We start from the raw sequence: 18190 nt of genomic DNA, 5'->3' as shown, positions 1-18190 counted from the left end.
GACAACATTCAGCCATATTGATTGCTGTGGACCCTGTAGTGAGCGCTTGGAAAGTGCAGTGGGGCGAGAAGTGAGACAACATTCAGCCGTATTGATTGCTGTGGACCCTGTAGTGAGCGCTTGGAAAGTGCAGTGGGGCGAGAAGTGAGACAACATGCAGCCGTATTTATTGAGCTGTGGACCCTGTAGTGAGCACTTGGAAAGTGCAGTGGGGCAAGAAGTGAGACAACGTTCAGCCGTATTGATTGCGCTGTGGACCCTGTAGTGAGCGCTTGGAAAGTAGAGTGGGGCGAGAAATAAGAGATAGTCCCTGCCCAGCGACGGGCTCCCAATGGAGTGGGCCGTGGCCTCCCTGGATGGGGGTGTGGCCTGCGGGGCCGAGGTCCCCAGAGGGTCGCAGGTGTGGGAGTGACTGTGGGCGGGGGCCGAGGCCCTCCCTCTTGCCCACACACACCCCCCCCTCCCGTTTAGGAGTTCGGCCCCGGGCTCCATTTTGCATTGTGCGGCCACACCTGGAGGCCACACCCGGGGCTGGGCAGGCTCCGGGGGAGGGAGGCCGTGGCCATGGAGGGGCGAGGAGCGAGGCTGGGGGCGCTGCTGCTGCTGCTGCTGCTGCTGCTGCTGGTGAGCGGGAGGGGAAGGCAGAGGGGAGGAGGAGGGGAAGGCTGAGGAGAGGAGGAGGAGGAGGGCGGCGGAGGGATCCCCGACAGGCAGCAGCCCCGGGGGGCTCGATCGCGCCCCTCGGCCCGGGGCCGCATCGCTCCCCGCTCCCCGCCGGCCGGGCCGGGGGCCGCGCTCGATCCATCCGCGGAGTTGCCTCCGCGCGCCCCCCGCCTCGCTGCCCAGCCGGGACTCGTTCGGGGCTTCGTCCTCTTTCTCCTCAGCCCCCCTCGCCTCAGCAGCCCCCGTTTTGTCCCCTTTTTTCCCTCCTTTTCCCCCTTTCCCCCCCCCTTTTTCCCTCCTTCCCCAACTTTCTCCAAGTCACCCAGATGCCCCCCCTCTCCCCCGAGGTCCCACCCGGACCTGGGAAAGAGAAACATGGAGGCGATCATTGATCCGCCTTCGGGACACCTGCATTCATTCATTCAGTAGTAGTTATTGAGCGCTTCCTAGTCATTCGATAGTATTTATTGAGCGCTTACTAGTCATTCACTCATTCAATAGTAGTTATTGAGCGCTTACTAGTCATTCATTCATCCAATAGTAGTTATTGAGCGCTTACTAGTCATTCGATAGTATTTATTGAGCGCTTACTAGTCATTCACTCATTCAATAGTAGTTATTGAGCGCTTACTAGTCATTCATTCATCCAATAGTAGTTATGGAGCGCTTACTAGTCATTCGATAGTATTTATGGAGCGCTTACTAGTCATTCATTCATCCAATAGTAGTTATTGAGCACTTACTAATAATAATAATGGTGGTATTTGTTAAGCGCCTACTATGTGCAGAGCACTGTTCGAAGCGCTGGGGTAGACATAGGGGAATCAGGTGGTCCCACGTGGGGTTCACAGTCTTAATCCCCATTTTACAGATGAGGTAACTGAGGCACAAAGAAGTGACTTGCCCACAGTCACACAGCTGACAAGTGGCAGAGCTGGGATTCGAACTCCTGACTCCTGACTTCAAAGCCCGTGCTGTTGCCATTGAGCTATGCATTCATTCGATAGTATTTATTGAGTGCTTACTAGTCATTCATTCATCCAATAGTAGTTATTGAGCGCTTACTAGTCATTCATTCGATAGTATTTATTGAGCCCTTACTAGTCATTCACTCATTCAATAGCATTTATTGAGCGCTTACTAGTCATTCCTTCGATAGTATTTATTGAGCGCTTACTATTCATTCACCCATTCAATAGTATTTATTGAGCACTTACTAGTCATTTAATAGTGTTTCTTGAGCGCTTACTATTCATTCATTCAATAGTATTTATTGGGCGCTTACTATTCATTCATTCGATAGTATGTATTGAGCGTTTATTATTCATTTACTAGTATTTATTGAGCGCTTATTATTCATTTACTAGTATTTATTGAGCGCTTACTATCATTCATTCAGTAGTATTTATTGAGCACTTACTATTCATTCATTCGTTAGTATTTATTGAGCGCCTATTATTCATTTACTAGTATTTATTGAGTGCTTACTATCCATTCATTCAGTAGTATTTATTGAGCGCTTACTATTCATTCATTCGATAGTATGTATTGAGCGCTTATTATTCATTTACTAGTATTTATTGAGCACTTATTATTCATTTACTAGTATTTATTGAGTGCTTACTATCCATTTATTCAGTAGTATTTATTGAGCACTTACTATTCATTCATTCGATAGTATTTATTGAGCGCCTATTATTCATTTACTAGTATTTATTGAGCACTTACTATCCATTCATTCAGTAGTATTTATTGAGCACTTACTATTCATTCATTTGATAGTATTTATTGAGCGCCTATTATTCATTTACTAGTATTTATTGAGCACTTACTATCATTCATTCATTAGTATTTATTGAGTGCTTACTATTCATTCATTCACTAGTATTTATTGAGCATTTACTATTCATTCATTCCATAATATCTTTTGAGCGCTTACTATGTGCAGAGCACTGTACTAAGCGCTTGGAATGGACAATTCGGCAACAGAGACAATCTCTGCCCAAAAACGGGCTCACAGTCAAATCGGGGGAGGCACTTCCTCAAAGGGGAGGCTGGGGCTATGCAGGCCAAGCCAATACTGATAAGAGTGGTATTTGTTAAGCGCTTACTATGTGCCAAGTACTGTGCCAAGCGCTGGGGTAGATACAAGGTCATCAGGTTGTCCCACATGGGGCTCACGGTCTCAGTCCCCGTTTTAAAGAGGAAATAACTAAGGAACAGAGAGTAATGATGGTATTTGTTAAACGCTTACTGTGCGCCAGGCTGGGTGGAAAGTGCTCTACACATAGTAAGCACTCAATAAATACGATTGAATGAACAAGCAGATCGGGTTGGGCACAGTCCCTGAGAAGTGAAGTGATTTGCTCAAGGCCACACAGCAGAGAAGTGGCCGAGGGGGGATTAGAACCCACGACCTCTGACTCCCAAGCCCAGGCTCTTGCCATTCTGCTTCACTAGACCAAATGAAGTGGGCAGCTGCCCAGTGAGCCGGCGGCATCCAGGCCCAGGTCCCCCTGGATCCCTCACCCTCCTCCAACCGTCCATTTCCCCCCTCTCATCCCCAAATTAGTCCACAGAATTGCCCCAATTCTTCTGATCATTTTGCCTGGGTTGAGCGGCCTCTGTGTCTTCGGAGTTGATTAAAAACTGCCCAGAAAATGAAATTTGTTTCCCATCCAGTGGAATAACAGAACTTACAAACTGCCAATAAGGCTGTTGTACTTGATCCTCCGTTTAAGGAGCTCTCAAGTCAACGCAGGATTGTAACACATCGTTAGCCGCTTAAAATTGATTTCGGCGAGACTGGGTGTTGCAAAGAAAGCCCGGAGTTTGGAGATGAAATTGCAGTGGAGAAAAAGTAACCGATTGGTTGAGGATCTCCATTACTTTTAAACCCTCTTGGTGGCTCTTGTTTTGTACAGTTTGTCAGATTGAAAGGAATTACCGCCGACTGCTATAGCTAAATCCTCATCATTCCACTGGAGAGTGGTGGAGTCCTATATTTATTTATTAGGACTTGCCTTTTGTGTATTGTATTCACCTGAGGAAATGAGTTATTTGAACTCTTTTTTTTTGGCCTTTAAAATGGCATAAAAAGGTGTCATCTTGGAAAAAATGCAAAATGGCTTTTCATGTCTTATGAGAAAATGTCCATCAGTGAAACCCTTTGCCAGACCACAAACCAATTTGATGTGGGATCTTTATAGTGCTAGAAAATCACAGTACCTTTTCAGTCAAAATGAACTTCACTGTCCTGATCATCTGTTACCAAGTAGAAAACCCCCATTTGTTATTGGTTTTGTGTCTCAAAGATTACTGGAAAACAAATATCCTAAATCTATTTTTGATGGATAAAATGGAATCCAGATTTTTGCCCTCAGAGCAGATGAAGTGATGGATTGAGCAAGTTTCCTAGATAGTTTGGACCCCCCCCAAAGTGGTTTTAAGTAAAAGGTTTAAAAAACTGAGGTAAAGGTTTTGTTCCAGATTTAACTTCAATAAGTGTCTTAAGTCTCTCCTTCAGTTGGCCAGCATAAACCTGACCTTGGGATCGTGAAAATATTTAAAAATTTGGTTTTAATTGTGCTTCTGTAGTTTTAAGGAAAAACAAGGTAACCTACTCCGGTTTCCCCAGCTTCCAGTCAATGGTCTTTTAAACATCAGAGTGTCGTTTTTTGGTGTGTTGTGGGTTTTTTTGCCCTGAATAAAATTATAGAATGGTGGGGTGGGGCCAGAAGGCAAAAGTGACTATAAAGCCTAATTTAGATAAAGATTACTCTCCTCAGAATAAGCTGTTGAAACTTTTTGGGAAAAGTTAAAATCTCTTTTGTTAGTAAAAGAAACTGTTCTGAAGGATGTACCTTTAAAGACGTTACGTAGGCTTTATATGGTTAGATAAAAAGGTGTGTTAAAATCTGCTATCGATTATGTGATCTAAAGCTGATGCTAAACTGACCCATGAAGGGGGGTTCCATTATATAAAAGTTTAATCTATTAGCCTGAGAGTTGCCTAGTATTAGTATATTTATGGAGATTATATTTTGAAGTTCTTTTAATGGTACTGTTTTATGTAGTTCCTTTTAGATTTTTTTTTAAGAGTAGGTGTGAGATTACTGCTTGCCCAACTTCCATTAAGCAGTCTTCTAAACCTCAGCATACTTTATGTTTTGAAAATCCATATCAGATCATAAGCTACTTTTGAGGCTGTTTTAATATTCCCTGTTCATTGAAAGGAGCCTGTATGATGAGTGATCAAATAACCACCTATCTCTGCAGGAAGCTAGAATGGTATAGTGGACTAATCAAATAATGAACTACCCTTAGGATTTTAACTGGGTTTACTTGGCACTGCAGATGGTTTTGGGATGCTGAATGCAAATACACTCCATTTATCATATTTTCAAAATGCAGATCTCAGTTTTAGGAAAGTACAGCTCAGTACCCTTCAGAGTTTGGCACCGTGTAATCAGAAGATAAAAAGTGTAACAATACAGCCCGGATCTAAATGTTCAAAATGGCAGATTAAAAAGAGAGAGGATAAATCTGATAGCATTCATTTACAATACAACTCAGTGGTATAAGACGGTCCTACCGATTTTTCTGCCTCAAATCATCTTTAGAAAGCATGTGCATAGATTTCTGAAGCTCTGACAAAACCAGTTCTCCGGTAAAAAAAAAATGACTGTGGCTCTTTTGTAAAAGAAAAACAATGAGGATAAAATCAGACCAAAGACATCTCTGATTCTGCTCATTCTCCAAAATGTTAATCCAGTTACTCTTTGCCCAGATTGATTTTTGTGTGACATTTAAAAGCTCCATCAACCTGCATGAATTTTGGGAAGTGAACAGGCCTGAATTAGTTACTCTCTCCTTGTTGGTAATGGGTGGTGGGATTTGCTTACCATTTGTCTTGGCCTCTTTTCTCACCAAATATTTTATCAGAGCCATTAGTGTAATTAGTGTAACATTGACTAAGCTTCCTCCCATTCCCCTTTATAAACCCTGTCTTGTGGAGGTGGTTGCTGCTAATGGAGTCCTGAAGTTTTAAGAAATGGGGAGAAGAAATATGGGCCTAATAAAGCAAGCCTGATATTCAGGAGTCGGATATGTTTTGGCTCTCTTGATTCCCTTTTTTACTTTATATCGTGGCTTAGATTTTCTGAAAGAATTATGTTACAAGAGACAAACCTAAGTGCCTCCATGCTTAATAAAGTGCTTGGAACATAGTAAAAATATTATTATAGAAATTATCATTATTATTGAACACTAATGAGGAAGGTTATGAAACTTGGGTCTAACCTTAGTTTTAATATTAAGGATATCCGTGCCCTGCCATCAGCCAAATGAGGCGCTACAAATGCGATCATAAAGAGAAGGGAAAGAGAACAGCTATATCTTTCCAAGTAACTCACGAGAGCCTCTTGTCCTGCCTGGATGCCCTGGTTAGACTTAGGTGGCCTCAGTTTCTTCAGTGCCCCACCTAATCTCTTTTTCTCAGGCTGGACTAACTCCCTACTGCATTGAACTCAGGACTCTGGTGTGTCCAAAAGCAATAAATTAATTTATCTGAGTGCTTATTGTATATAGAGCTCTGTAGAGAGAGAGAGAGAGAGTCCAATGCTTAGGAGAGTACAATATGATAGATACATTCCCTGCTAAATCCCAAACTTCTTTCAAAGGAGAGGCAAATGGCAGTATCTTAAAGATGCCATCAGAAATATGCTTAATTGTCTGGTCACTTCTTTCATTTTAGATTACTTGAGACAGCCTCCAAAAATATATGGTTATAGGGTGGAGTTAGCATTTAATGAATATATATTGCTTTTGCTTTCCTGGAAATGCTTATTTGACCAGGTTTTTTAGAATAGTATGGGAAGGAGCATAATAATAATAATAATAATGGTATTTGTTAAGCGCTTACTATGTGCAGAGCACTGTTCTAAGTGCTGGGGTAGATAGAGGGTGATCAGGTTGTCCCACGTGAGGCTCACAGTCTTAATCCCCTTTTTACAGATCAGGTAACTGAGGCACAGAGAAGTTAAGTGACTTGCCCACGGTCACACAGCTGACAAGTCGTAGAGCTAGGATTCGAACCCATGACCTCTGACTCCCAAGCCCAGGCTCTTTCCACTGAGCCATGCTGAGGAGCATTTGAATGCACTTTAATCAGAGGTGTTAAAAGTCCACATTGCTGACAGTGGCATTTGTGCCTGTGTTCTTTTCACCAGCTAGATCTGGCCAGAACGATTTCCTGAAGTGAAATCATTTAAAGTCTCCCACATGTTACTGAAAGTTATTAATTTAATCAAACTATTCCATAAGTATGTTTTTCTGCTCTGTGAGACAGTTCAGGTTAAGTGATGGTAATTTAATTTCTAATTCCTGAAGGACTTTAGGATTGCTTTCCAAAAATTCAAGACTATAAGGATCCTCTCTTATTTTGTCCACCCCTGTAATTAGTACAATACTAGGCATATAGCGTTTAATAATTGCCACCTTTTTTTAGTATTAGAATAAAAATGTTCATAATTACCTTTCAAATTAGCATTGTTTATATAATTCATCCCTTATAATGATCATTTAGCTCAATGTTTTGCAATAATTTTAATTTTGGGGGAATTCACAAAGTCAGAAAAAAAATTTATATTTACTAAACAACCACAGAGGGCCATATAATGGTACTGTTTCATCCTGGTGCTTTTAAATACACCCTTTCATAAGTAGACCATTTGTGTACCATACAGTAATAACTTCCCATGGGGTACATTAAAGAAATGGATATTTATAGGGAGTGCCCTGTCTCAGCAAGGTCATCTGTTGCCGTGCAGTTGTTATGAGTCAGCCACTTAGAGGCCCCTCTTCACTCTTTCTGGTTGGTGCCAGCTCAAAGTGCAGTTTCTCAGGGATGCAGTTGTCACACTTGAAGCTTCTAGAGTAATAAAATACTTTTTGAAGGACAAGCCACTTTCCTTTTCAGGACGGCAGATCAAAAACTCACATTCCCTAGACTAGGTAGTGTGCAGACTTTTTAATTTTTGTGCTCTTTGCCCATAGTAGCCTGAACATATTTTAACAGGGTTTTATCCGTCCAACACCGGTTTTAAATATTATCTGTTGGAGTGATACTTAAGTACTTCTTATATTCGCTTCTTTGCCCAACTTGACGAAACTTGCTGCAGGTGTGAAGAAATGTTTGGGAGCAATGGACTGGGGCTGGAGGTTTTCTGTGCATTTTATGACCTCTCTTGTACTAGAGGAGCAGTGTCCAAAAATAGCCACAGCAAGATGAGGCTTTTGCCTCATTTCATCACTGTTGGAGAAGGTACAAAGAACTAGCACATATTTCCCGAATATCTAAGGTATCCAAGGAATCCACTGCAGACCCTGTCATCTCAGGGCTCCGTTTTCAGCCAACTCTTGTCAGCAATCGCACTCCTTTGACAAGCAGTGTGAGAAAGCATGGATGCCTTTATACTGTCACTGAGGAGGAAGGCAACAAATCTACTTGCCAAAGGCTGATTCCAGCGAGCCACCAGAGAGGGAGGAAGAGCATGTGATGAATCTCCACACCCCCTACAGCCTCCTCCTACTTTACTCACTCAACAGGAGAGAAGCAGCAGGGCCTAGTGAACAGAGCACAGGCCTGGGAGTGAGAAGGACCTGGGTTCTAATGCCGGCTCGGCCAATTGCTTGCCGTGTGACTTTGGGCAAATCACTTAACTTCTCTGTGCTTCAATATCCTCAATTGTAAAATGGAGATGCCTGTTCTCCCTCCTACCTAGACTGTGAGCCCCAGGGGGGATAAGGACTGTGTCCAACCTAATTATCTTGTACCTATCCCAGCACTTAGTGTATGACACATAGGAAGTGCTTAACAATTATCGTTAAAAAATATGAGGAGTGGGTTGTGGAACCACCGATGATCTGTCTTTCAGTAGTTTCACCGCTTCCTATTAAAAGGGCTGTAAAGAGCAGATGTCAGCCAAAGGTAAACTCGGTGTTTGCTTCAACCTGTTTAAAGTAAAATGTGGTGAAAGGACCTGGGTCCTCGGTTTAATCGCAAGAATGGGGCTCTGGGCCCAAATGAAGTTGTGGAATTCAATAGCGTTTCCCACATCATGAATCGACTGACATAGAGAATGTGGGTTTAAAGTAGGTTGATCATATTTTTGTTAATAATTTGGACATAAAGACACTTTCTCTATCTTATTTGCATTCCATTATTCCTTTTACATATCCCTTCTGCATCTGTATTGGAGGAGAAGCGGGATGTACTTTCCCAAGTGCTTAATACAGTCCTTAGCACCCAGTAAGTGCTCAATAAATGCAAATTAATGAATGGTTTAAAATCCCCCAGCTGCATTCTGGAAAATCTGTATTAAGAGGATCCAGAAGACCATGAAGTGCAAACTGAGTGTACTCCAGCCTGGACACACAAATATAAGCCAGGAAGTGAGCAAGAACAATTAGAAATCAGCGTAAAATAGACTGACCAACTCATCCAAAATAATCCCAATTCTGGAGCGGGGCAGGAAGGGGAGGGAGAGAAAGAGAGAAATAGCCCCCCAAATTGCCTGTAAGCACCAGGAAGGGGATCCCAAGAGGCCATCTGGTTTCCTTCCAGTCTCTAACTGTTTCTTATCCTGTGTATTCACTGGAATTCAATCTTATACAATTACTTATTGTATGTTAGTGATATTTGGCACATATTTATATGTTATTATGTCACCTGCATTATTGAAGAGAGTCCATTACAGGCTGTCCACTATTTTGATTATCTACAACATTCAATCTCTCCCTCTTCCTCTCTCCCTCCCTCTCTTTTTTTTTCTCTCTCTCTTTCTCTTTCTTCTGCTAGGGCTTGATTTCCCTCCTGGCTAAAATCTCCACTCAAAACAGGCCCCCACCTAGCTCAGCTGCTGTTGAATGAAGTTTATTACCCCAGAGAAAGACATGAACGAGTGTCTGTGTGGGTAGGATTAGGCAAGGGGAGGAGGAGAAGATTTTCCCAGTGGTGGTGGGCAGGAAGTGTGTGATGTACACCTAATCCACAATAAGATCATTCAAATCTTTATATTATCATCATGAAAATTTGTGAAAATCCTGCACTAGACTGAGGACTGTAGTGGCAACTAGTAAATTAGGAAATATCTCTAGGAGAGTAGACACAGTTCCCACCCTCAGGGAGCTCAGAGTCTTGGGTGGGGAAACAAATAGAAATATTCATCAGATAAGTATTAGAGGTTCATATAAGAACAAATACAAAAATGAAACTGTTTGCCCAGTGAGGCACCTGTTGGCAGCACCGTGAGGCCCTCCCCTTCCCCCCCTCATACTGTCATGGTTCAGGGGAGGAATACTTGCCTTGATGCTCTGAAATAGATCTCTGTCCCAAGCGCTTAGTACAGTGCTCTGCAGACAGTAAGCTCTCAATAAATAGGATTGATTGATTTTTGCCCAAGATGGTGGAGTAGAAGGACAGGGGTGGGCGATATGAGAGTAGAGGAGAAGTAGGTTCCTCAGTACTTCCCCTCCGACCCCTGTATTCCAGGCTCTGTGGAAAGGGGGTCCTGACCTCACCTGTTCTTCACTCACTTGTTGACATTGGGGATATTTAAGTGTTTAGTATGATCTGTGCCAGTGTGTTGTTTTCTTTGGGCTTTTGTCCAAAGGATCCAGATGTTTTTGGAGTAAGTCTCAGGAGATCACTGGGCTTTCAAGGAGATGGTTCCATGAAAATATATCCAATATAACAAAAATCTCACTAATTGATGGGTGCTTTGAGATTGAAAAGGAAGTCTTTCTGAATTAGCTGAGTTTAAATTATGCCAGAATCTTTTAAAATGCACTTTTATTCCTCCAAGCCCTTCTTTTACTACGTTTGGACCATTCAAAGCATTATTTAGATAACTATTTTGATATAAAGAAAGAGATATGGAAAATCAGTAGCCCAGAGAGGCAAGGGAAAATATCCTAATCTCTTCGTTTTATACACTCTTTCCTCCTTCCCTCAGTTTGCTCCATTTTATACCAGACAGTGCTTTTTTCAGCTGGTCAGACCTCAGTCCACTTACACCTTTATGCTCAGTATTTTTATTCTAAATATATTATTTCTAAATACTCAGTTGTTATATAGGTCCTGCAAATTTATGCAAAGAACCTTTTCATGTGTGTCCTTATGATGCCCTTGCTTTTGTAACATCATTTAAGTATGCTGCCTGGGTCAGGATGAACGCGAGCAGTTTTCTTGTCAGTTTCAATACAAAGAGCACAGGAATGTCATCAGGAATGGTCAGAATTTTGAACACCAGTCATTCCTCACAGTCGTTAAGACTGTGAGCCCGTTTTGGGGCAGAGATCGTCTCTATCTGTTGCCGAATTGTACGTTCCAAGTGCTTAGTACAGTGCTTTGCACATAGTAAGCGCTCAATAAAATACGATTGAATCAATTCCTGGAACGTAATTACCCATTTATTATTCAACCTATCGCTAAGTCCTTTCGGTTCAACCTGCACAGCATCACTAAAATCTGTCCTCTCCTCTCCATCCAAACTACTACCATGTTAATCCAAATATTATCCTATCCTGATGTGACTACTGTATTAGCCTCCTTGCTGACATCCCTGCCTCCTGTCTCTCACTCCAGTCCAAACTTTTCTCTGCTGCTCAGATCATTTTTCTACAAACTTGATTGTTTTCTCACTCTTCAAGAACCTGCAGTGGTTGCCCATCCAGTTAGTCAATCATATTTACTGAGTACTTACTGTGTGCAGAGCACTGTACTCTGCGCTTGAGAGAGAGCAAGATAAGACACACTCCCTGCCAACACCAAGCTTACACCCTCCATATCATACAGAAGCCCTTATCATTGGCTTTAAAGCGATCAATCACCTTGCCCCCTCCTTCCTCACCCCTCTCCTACTAAAACTCAGCCTGCACACTTTGCTCCTCTAAATGCTAACCTACTCACTGTATCCTGATCTCATCTATCTCATCGCTGATCTCTCGCCCACATCCTTTCTCTGGTCTGGAACGCCCTTCCTTTTCTTATCTGACAATTACTCTCCTCACCTTCAAAGCCTTATTGAAGGTACATTTCCTCCAAGAGGTGTTTCCTGACCAAGTCCTCAGTCCCTCTTTTCCCACTCCCTTCTGCATTGCTCTGACTGGTTCCTTTTATTCACCACCCCCCCTCCCCCACCCCACAGCACTTCTTTGTATGTGTATATATATATCAGTAATTTATATTTATGTCTGTCTCCCACTCTAGACTGTAAGCTTGTTGTGGGCAAGGGATGTGTCTGTTTATTGTTGTACTCCCAAATGCTTAGTACAGTGCTCTGCACATAGTAAGCACTCAATAAATATGATTGATTGAAGAACACCAAAAAGACATCAAAGGATCGAGTCCGAGGTCATTTTGCTTCTGTCCATCAAGCAGAAAGGAAATTCTAATAGTTTAGACTGGATCTTTGCAGTGACACTGTGCTTTTCTACCCATTTCTACCACTATCAGTCAGTGGTATTGCACCGTGTGCAAAGCATGCACTAAGTACTTAGGAAAGTACAATACCACAGAGTTGGTAGATGAGATCTCTCCCTACAAGGAACTTAAAGTCTACTGTGCCACTGCTGTCAATTAGCCAGTTCCAACTAGGAGGGGTAAAGTGTACAGTGGTGGACAGAATGACTTCATTAAATTGGGGAATTTTTTCTAGAAACCAAAGAACAATTTGCCAAATTCATATATTTGTCAATTATCACAATAGTATTTACCAGAGTATTTACATACTCCCTTTGTGCAGAGTATGGTACTAAGCACTTGGGATAGAAAATACAACAGAGTTTTAAACTAAAAAAATTATGTACGTGCTAGCATTTGGATAATACATTGCCTCTTCTTTGAGCTCGATGGGCTTTTCAGATATTTCCCATTTACTCATCCCTGTGAGGTAGGTAAAAGCAGGCATCATTAGCCCCATGTGGAGTTCCAGGCCCTGTCTGTGGCCATGTAGCTTACGGAGGAATTAAAATCAAAAGACAGGTTGCTTGATAACCAGTTCATTGTTCCAGCTACTAGAGCAGTGCTTTGAGATCGACTCTCAACTCACTGTTCCACCTACTAGACCACCGCTTTTTATCTTTTCCCATTTGGTGGCTGGCTCAGAAATGAGTTTGTCCTGTGTGCTGGGAGCTGCAGGCCAAGAGGCTCCGGAACTGTGTGTGTCCTCCCAGGCAGCCCCCGCCTAGTAGATAGCGATCCTTCAACTTGTCTAGCTTTCTCTCCTGTCCCTTCCATCCCTCACCCCAGCCAGCCATCTCCCAGGTCAGCCTGCTGTGATAAGCTGCCTAATGATGGTCTTCACAGTCTGTTCAGAAAATTTAGGTGCTCCTTTTGGAGACAGAAGAGAGGGTGTGGGGAAGCCACAGTGTGAGGAAAGCAGGACTTGGGACAGGTGGAGGGCGAGAGACGGCACTGCCCGTGATGATTGAAGAACAGAGCAGAGACTGAAAGGGTTTGACTTGGGCCTGGAAGAGAGGGAGCAGAAGAGCAGGACCTGGGGCCCTGGAGCTTTTCCCAGGAGAGAAGCAGAGGAATCTGTAGCCAGGTCAGGAAGGCCAGGAGTAAATGACAGGTGAAAGGGATCCCAGTATTGGAAGAGGTCAGCGGGTCTTGCCAAGGAAGATGGGGAGAAAAAGCACCAGGCCAGATTGGAGAGTGGATATTTCGAAGGCCAGGCCAGGTGACCACTCCTCAGAAAGCTTGTACCATGTGGCCCAGAGTCCCTGGACCTTTGATGCCCAATTCAGCCTCCCGCCAATAGTCATGGGAGTGAAGCTCATGACCCTTTCATTCTCCCTCACCTTCAAGCAACGGACGGGGGGCAGAAGCACCTTGTGGTTTGCAATCCCCCTGCTTTTAGGATTCCAGGGTCCCCAAGAGGTCTGCCCAGAACCTGGTCCAGCCTCTCTACTCCCACCAACCCTAGCTGGAATGAAGCTGTTCCCTCTGTTGGAACAGACGATGGGCAGACCTTTTTTTTTTTTTAATGGGAAGGGGTTTACTACTTTGTAACCTAGGATTGGAGTCTCTAGACTATAAGCTTGTCGTGGGCAGGGAATGTCTCTGTTTTATTGTACTCTCCCAAGTGCAGTGCTCTGTACGCAGTAAGCACTCAATAAATACGATCGATTGAGCAAGGAAATGCTTGTGGACACTTCCTCCTAATAGTAGCACTTGGGCTATTGGGAAGCAGTGTGACCTAGTGGAAAGGGCACAGATCTGGGAGTCAGGAGACTTGGGTTCTGGTCCTGGCTCAGCCTCTTGCCAGCTATATGACTTTGGACAGGTTACTTAATTACTTAACCTTTCTGTGCTTCAGTTTCCTCATCGGTAACAAAGTGATTAAGTACCATTCCCCCTCTTACTTAATGCTGGTGAGACAGGGACTATGTCTGACCTAGTTTTTTTGAATCTATGGTGAGTGCAGTACTTGGCATATAGTAAGTGCTTAACAAATAATAGTATTTATTGAGTGCTTATTGTATGCGGAGCATTTAGGAGAGTAGAATAGGATTAGTAGACATTCCTGCCACCAATATTCTTACAGTCTAAAGGGGTGACAGACTCTAAGTAAATTACAGGAAGGAGGCAGTAATAGAGTACCTATATATACACGAGTGTTATGAAGGTTGGTTGGCTATTTTTAATATATTGTTATATTAAATCATTTTCATTGTGTTATCCGTCAAATGCCTCTCTTTTTTATATAGTCTTCCCTCACATAGATTGTGAGTCATTTGGAGAACAGGTCTTAATTTAATATTCTCACACTTAATACTGCTCCTTGGACAAAGGAAGCATTTAATAAGGAAGGAAAATATATGTCAGACACATTCAGCTGTGATAGCAACTGGCTTATGTATCAACGGGGCGTATTGAGGAGGTTACTGATAAGAAAGATTTAACCTGGGACTTTTCTAGGCCTGTTGAAAGTCCTCAGACCTTGTCAGAGATCTGAATTGAGTAAGGCCGGAAGGCCAGTCTAAAATGCTCTGAGGGGGAAAATAGCATCTTTGGTCCCCAGCTGGAAATGAGGTTGATGGCGGCCTCCATCGCCTTCTAGATTTATTCTTGTTGGCGGTAGGTTCTGTGAGTGTGTCAGCTGGGGAGTTCTGGTTCTTCGACTCACCATCTAGTCTCAGGTCACCCTCAAGGCTCCCTCCTTCCATTGACTCATCTGGTGGTTGGGTAGCTTCTTTTCCACAAATTCGGTATAGTCTTTTATTGCCAATATGTCATTTTCATTCAGTACTTATTCACTGGCTGCAGCACTTGGTTTTTAATTCCTGCTAATGTATCACCTCCTTTAACCAATAAAAGGGACACAGCCCTTACTGGCAAAATTTTAAAAGCTGGTCAAACCGAGAAGTAACTTTTGAATATTTTCATTTCACAGATCTGCTTTGATGTTGGAAAAGGACTGCACTTTGAGGTACAATATGGGGAGGGGACTCTGGGTCTGGTGTATGACAGAGATAATATTGGCAAACCGCAGACAAAAGAAACAAACTAGCTTCAGCCGCCCATCGCCCATTGTCTTCAGTGGCTCCTGCGGAGGGCACCTAACATACTTCAAATAAGCTCTTGTTGCTCCTGACCCGATTGATTGTGGAATGTAAAATGACTACCACGATAAGCATCACACAATGGCCTTGCTGAATTGAATTAGTCAGTGTGCCTGAAAAGTCATCCTCACAGCATGGTTGAAATTCACATTTGCAATTAAAAGTCCGAAATCGGGGAGCAGTGTTAATGACTGGGAATGTGGCTGGATAATCTTCAGACACTAGCAGGGCATCATATTACACTGTTTACCTGACTACTCCTTTGATCTGGAATTTTCCTTTCTTCAAGATAGAGGTCCGCTCTATTTCTGGAGACTGCCTGTCAGTGGGGAGCCCACTGACTGCCATTGGTCTTCTCTCCTGACATCCGGTTGATCCTCTCTATCTCAGCTGCTTTCAGTCCCTTGTTCTCCTAATGTGCCACTGTTAGTTCAGAGGGAAAAGACCCAGCTTGGCATATAATAAGTGTTTAATAAATAGCATAGTTATCATTGATGTGGCTGAAGATGACCACAGCACTTAACAAAGCAACAGGGTGCTACGGCACACATTGACATTGTGCTGCGGTCACTTTGGCCATCCGTGGGTTCTGCCACACTCCTAAAATGGGCATCGTAGCCCTTAATAATAACTGGGATTCGTGAAGCAACTCTGTACCAAGCACTGTGCTAAGCATCGGGGCAGATACAAGATAACCAGGTCCCACATGGGCCTCACAGGTTAAGTAGGAGAGAGAACAGGTATTGAAACTGAATTTTGCAGATGAGGGTTCTGAGGCCCAGAGAAGTTAAGTGACACAGCAGGTAAATGACTTCCAGGCCCATGTTCTTTCTACTATGCTGTGCTCCCCTAATGGCTGTGGAGTGTCTCCCCCATCTTAGCCCCACTCCTTGCCCATTCTTCTTTGTAAATGGCTGTGCCCTAGCATATATTATCAGGTGGATGATGGACATCCACTGCAAAGCAGTCTTCCTGCGGGAGAGGTTCTGAAGAGTGAGCGGTTTCTCTAGTCGCGTACCTTTCCCTTTGCCCCCATGTGGAGTTAGCATGCTGGGTCACCACAACTTCAGGTACTCGGTGTCATTTGTTTGCCTGTTTCTTTGTGTTCCCTTTGCAGATATTAAAATCCCGAGAAGGCAAGGGTTGGCGATCTCACCGGACTCACTTGGGGCGACAGAAACGAGAGTGGATCACTGCGCCGGTGACCCTTATGGAAGAGGAGGATTTGTCTGATAAGAATCCAATTGCTAAAGTAAGCCAGGAAGGGAATGCACCCCTGTTGCTAATTATTGAAAGTGTGTGGAGTTTTTAAAAGCTCATGACAATCAAATTCATTGGTAAAATCATCATTTCTTAATTGATTTTCTTATGACATCTTCAGTGGGGTTTTCAAAGTAGACATCCACTGTATAGTGGGACTTAAAATGATGGAGATCTCACTCAATTTAAGACCCAGCATCCTTTTTTTGGTGACTGTGACGTCATCGTGGAGGTGTAATGCACACGGGTTCACCCTGTAGGACTAAAGATCCCAGAATTTGGTGACTTCCCATTAAGCCCCGTCCATCTCAGCATGCAAAAGAAATGCTCCGAATCAAAGCAGCTTTCTTGGTTCTGAGAATGCAGCCTCTTCCCATAAGGATTACCTTGGATTGCTTACCTCATCCTGTGATCGCTTATTATTCCTCCAAGCTCCTGAGTATGATTTTTCCCATATTTTGAAGGCAGGGTGAATTCAGCCCTGCAGCAGTGAATGACCACTAGAGCTGTAACGCCAAAGAAACTGTCATTTTGTTCTAGTTTCTGACCCTTCGGCCCATGCAGTGCCATGAACCTGAACTCCAATGAGTCCCGTCGTCCTGGTGCGGCTGCAGTGACTCAATGGGGACAGCAGCTGCCTAGACTGCCGTCTGCTCAAGTTTTCCTATTTTCCAGCTTCTTGGGTTCAGTCGCATGGAGGAGAAGGGGGGAGTAAAGCAATGAGAGCTTCTTTGGCAGCAGAAATGAATAGGAGTAGGTGCCTGCTGGTTTAATAATAATAATGATGGTATTTGTTAAGCACTTACTATAATAATGTTGGTATTTGTTAAGCGCTTACTATGTGCCGAGCACTGTTCTAAGCGCTGGGGTAGACATAGGGGAATCAGGATGTCCCACGTGGGGCTCACAGTCTTAATCCCCATTTTACAGATGAGGGAACTGAGTCACAGAGAAGTTAAGTGACTTGCCCACAGTCACACAGCCAACAAGTGGCAGAGCTGGGATTCGAACTCATGAGTCCTGACTCCAAAGCCCATGCTCTTTCCACTGAGCCACGCTACTATGGGTCAAGCACTTATCTAAGTGCTGGGGTTGATACTAGATCATCAGGTTGGACACAGCCCCTGTCCTACATGAGGATTGCAGTCTTAATCCCCATTTTACAGATGAGGGAACCGAGGCACAGAGTAGTTACATGACTTGCCCATGGTTACAGGGCAGACAAGTGGCAGAGCCAGGATTAAAACCCACAGCCTTCTGACTCTCGAGTTATCAGGCTCCCAAAAGGCCGTAAGCTTTCTTGATTTGGTTTCCTGCCTCTCTTTGCACCCTTGCGTCTTTGGATAGTGCTGCCCTAATGGTGGAATTCACCAAGAGCATTCCATTCTGCGATGCTGTCAGAAACCCTTGGCTGGGTGCGGGGTTTGCCAGGTGCAGATCAGGAGTGCCAGCTTTTCAGTGTGGTTCAGGGAAGAAATTGGAGTGAGGACCAGAAAGGAAAAAAGTGGGAGAGTAGGGTGGAAAGAGTGGAGAACAGGAGGAGAATGGAGAAATAAAAGGTGAAGAGTTTGGGGATTAGGGAGAAGTCAGCATGGCCTAATGGAAAGAGCACAGACCTAGGAATCAGAGGACCTGG

General features: G+C 43.6%; 1 protein-coding gene across 1 annotated transcript in view; it reads left to right on the top strand.

Annotated features, from left to right (window-relative positions):
• Window positions 1–429: 429 nt before the first annotated feature.
• DSG2 (desmoglein 2) overlaps window positions 430–18190 on the top strand; it is a 37359-nt gene continuing 19598 nt past the window's right edge. The window contains exons 1-3 of the mRNA XM_029069318.2: window positions 430–624; window positions 15126–15161; window positions 16412–16546. Of these exons, the coding sequence (XP_028925151.1) occupies window positions 565–624; window positions 15126–15161; window positions 16412–16546 (231 nt within the window). The 5' untranslated portion in view covers window positions 430–564. The remainder of the gene's footprint in view (window positions 625–15125; window positions 15162–16411; window positions 16547–18190) is intronic.

Source organism: Ornithorhynchus anatinus, chromosome 7, assembly GCF_004115215.2.
Source record: "Ornithorhynchus anatinus isolate Pmale09 chromosome 7, mOrnAna1.pri.v4, whole genome shotgun sequence".
Classification (NCBI taxonomy): Eukaryota; Metazoa; Chordata; class Mammalia; order Monotremata; family Ornithorhynchidae; genus Ornithorhynchus; species Ornithorhynchus anatinus.
The sequence above is the reverse complement of the archived record's forward strand: the minus strand, read 5'-3'. Positions and strand labels throughout refer to the sequence as shown.